The sequence below is a fragment of the Myotis daubentonii genome, chromosome 20, assembly GCF_963259705.1.
Source record: "Myotis daubentonii chromosome 20, mMyoDau2.1, whole genome shotgun sequence".
NCBI classification, from domain to species: domain Eukaryota; kingdom Metazoa; phylum Chordata; class Mammalia; order Chiroptera; family Vespertilionidae; genus Myotis; species Myotis daubentonii.
In genome coordinates this window covers 17,218,650-17,220,788 of record NC_081859.1, presented here as the reverse complement: position 1 = coordinate 17,220,788, position 2,139 = coordinate 17,218,650, and the positions used below count along the sequence as shown (strand labels likewise).

The following is a 2,139-nucleotide window of genomic DNA, read 5'->3' as shown; positions in this document are numbered from 1 at the left end:
GACTGGCAAAAACAACATGGAGAATCTTTAAGTCTCAAAATAACAGTATAATTCCAATGCAAATTCTTATTGCCAAATCCAAGAAAGGCAACATGGCCCACAGCAGGTGAAGGAGAGCAAGAGGAAGCCCAACCACCCACCTCTGGGTGCAGCACCCCTGGGTCCTCATCCAAACCCCAAGGATGGAGGACTCTCAAACCTGGAGGTTGCCCCCAAAGGAGTGGGGTCAGGGTGACTGGGTCTCAGGAAAGGAGGGAGGGAGGGTGGGTCAGGACAGGACCCCTTGTCACCAGCATCCTTGAGTCCTTTCCAATCTGGATTCACCCCGAGGATGACAAGGTCAGGCATGCAGCCCAGGGTCCCAGCTGCACCCTTATATCCAGACTCCATGCAAATGGGGCTCCCCTCCTGCTCATAAAAGAGGGCCCTGCCCTGCATGCTGGGGAGACACCCAGAACCCAAGTGCCTGAGACAGGACCCCAGCGACTCCACCATGGACTTGGTGCCAAGCTGCGTTTTCCTCCTGATCATTTTTCAAGGTCATTCTCAGGCGAGGGGAGCACTGAGACCTGTGCCTGTGCCTGTTTTTGCTTCCATGTGATTCTCAGTCCACCTTGTGTCTCTGTGTTTTCAGGTGTCGAGTGTGAGGTGCAGCTGGTGGAGTCTGGGGGAGGCTTGGTGCAGCCTGGGGGGTCTCTGAGACTCTCCTGTGCAGCCTCTGGATTCACCTTTAGTGACTATGAAAAGAACTGGCTCCGCCAGGCTTACATTAATCCTGACGGAAGTAGCACATATTATGCCACTTCTGTGAAGGGCCGTTTCACCATCTCCAGAGACAACGCCAAGAACACGCTGTTTCTGCAGATGAACAGCCTGAGACCTGAGGACACAGTGGTGTATTACTGTACAGCAGACACACAGTGAGGGGAAGTCAGTGTGAGCCCAGACACAAACCTCCCTGAGGGAGGCAGCAGGGCTGGGCTGCAGGGGGCGCTCAGGACACCAGGGGGCGCACAGGATCTGCAACCCCAGGTCCCAGTCAGAAGCTGTCCTTGGAGGGGTTGTGCAGGCTTCCTTTTGGGGTCAATGCTTTCTTCCCTCCTGTTGTCCCAGGGCAGCTCTTGCTTCCTTCTTTGCGTCTTTAGATTCTCTGCAGGAAAAAGAAAAAAGTAGGAAGTGGCTTTGTTTTCAGATCTGGTCGACTACTCATCTGTGCCATTCCTGTCACCATGTCCCTGATGGTCTGATCTCTGGGTTGACAAGGAAAACGTTGTAGGGATGCCTGTCCTGCTCAATGAGAGCGACTTTCCCCAGCCTCCAATGTAGTCTGGAGAGGGTAATACAGAGTCCAGGCCCAAACCTCACCTGAAGTTATCAGCTCCACACTCTGCCTGGGTCGGAGCCCTTTGGGTCAGTTAACTACTTGCTTCTCCCTGACATGGCTGCACATGGAGGTTTAGGGTCCAACCCCTGTGTGTTCTCCTGGCTCCGTGAACCTGGAAGGCAGACCTAGGGCTTAGGGTATCATGGGATGGAGGCATGAAGGAGGCCCAGTGATGGGGCCTGTCACAGCCTTGCTGGGCCCTGTTCCCTGTGGGTCTCTGAACATAGTCTTGCTGGACACGTCCTAACACCTGTCCCACTTCACCTGGAGAATCCACCTGGATCCTGAGAACCTGCTGAAGGAAACTTGGTCCCCACCCACCTCTGCTGTCCCACCAGGCTTCACAGACACCACCCCATCCTCACCCTCTGTCCTCTGCCACCCAAATTCTCACCCCATCAGGCCTGCACAGATTTCACTCAGCTTCCTATCTGTTCCTGTGCAAAAGTCCTGTTTCTAGGCCTCTCAATGTGGGAGAATTTCCCTGGCGGGTGGTGGGGGTGAGCTAGAGGAGGTCAATGCTGTAAAAAAAAAAAAAGGATATACTTAATACTTTCAAAATAAAAAATAATAATAAAAATAAATTAATTAATTTAAAAAATGGAGTCCTGGCCCTGGCTGGTTTTGTTCAGTGGATAGAGCGTTTCCCTGTGAACCAGAGTCTCAGGTTCGATTCTGGTCAAGGGCACAAACCTTGGTTGCAAGCTCCTCCCTGGCCCTTGCCCTGGTGAGGGCATGTGCAGGAGGCAACCTTT

General features: G+C 53.0%; 1 gene segment (V, D, J or C); it reads left to right on the top strand.

Annotated features, from left to right (window-relative positions):
- Nucleotides 1-447: 447 nt before the first annotated feature.
- LOC132222662 (immunoglobulin heavy variable 3-48-like) lies at nt 448-924 on the top strand. The segment is given in 2 exon segments: nt 448-539; nt 635-924. Coding segments are annotated over 2 exon segments (336 nt in total).
- Nucleotides 925-2,139: the final 1,215 nt, after the last annotated feature.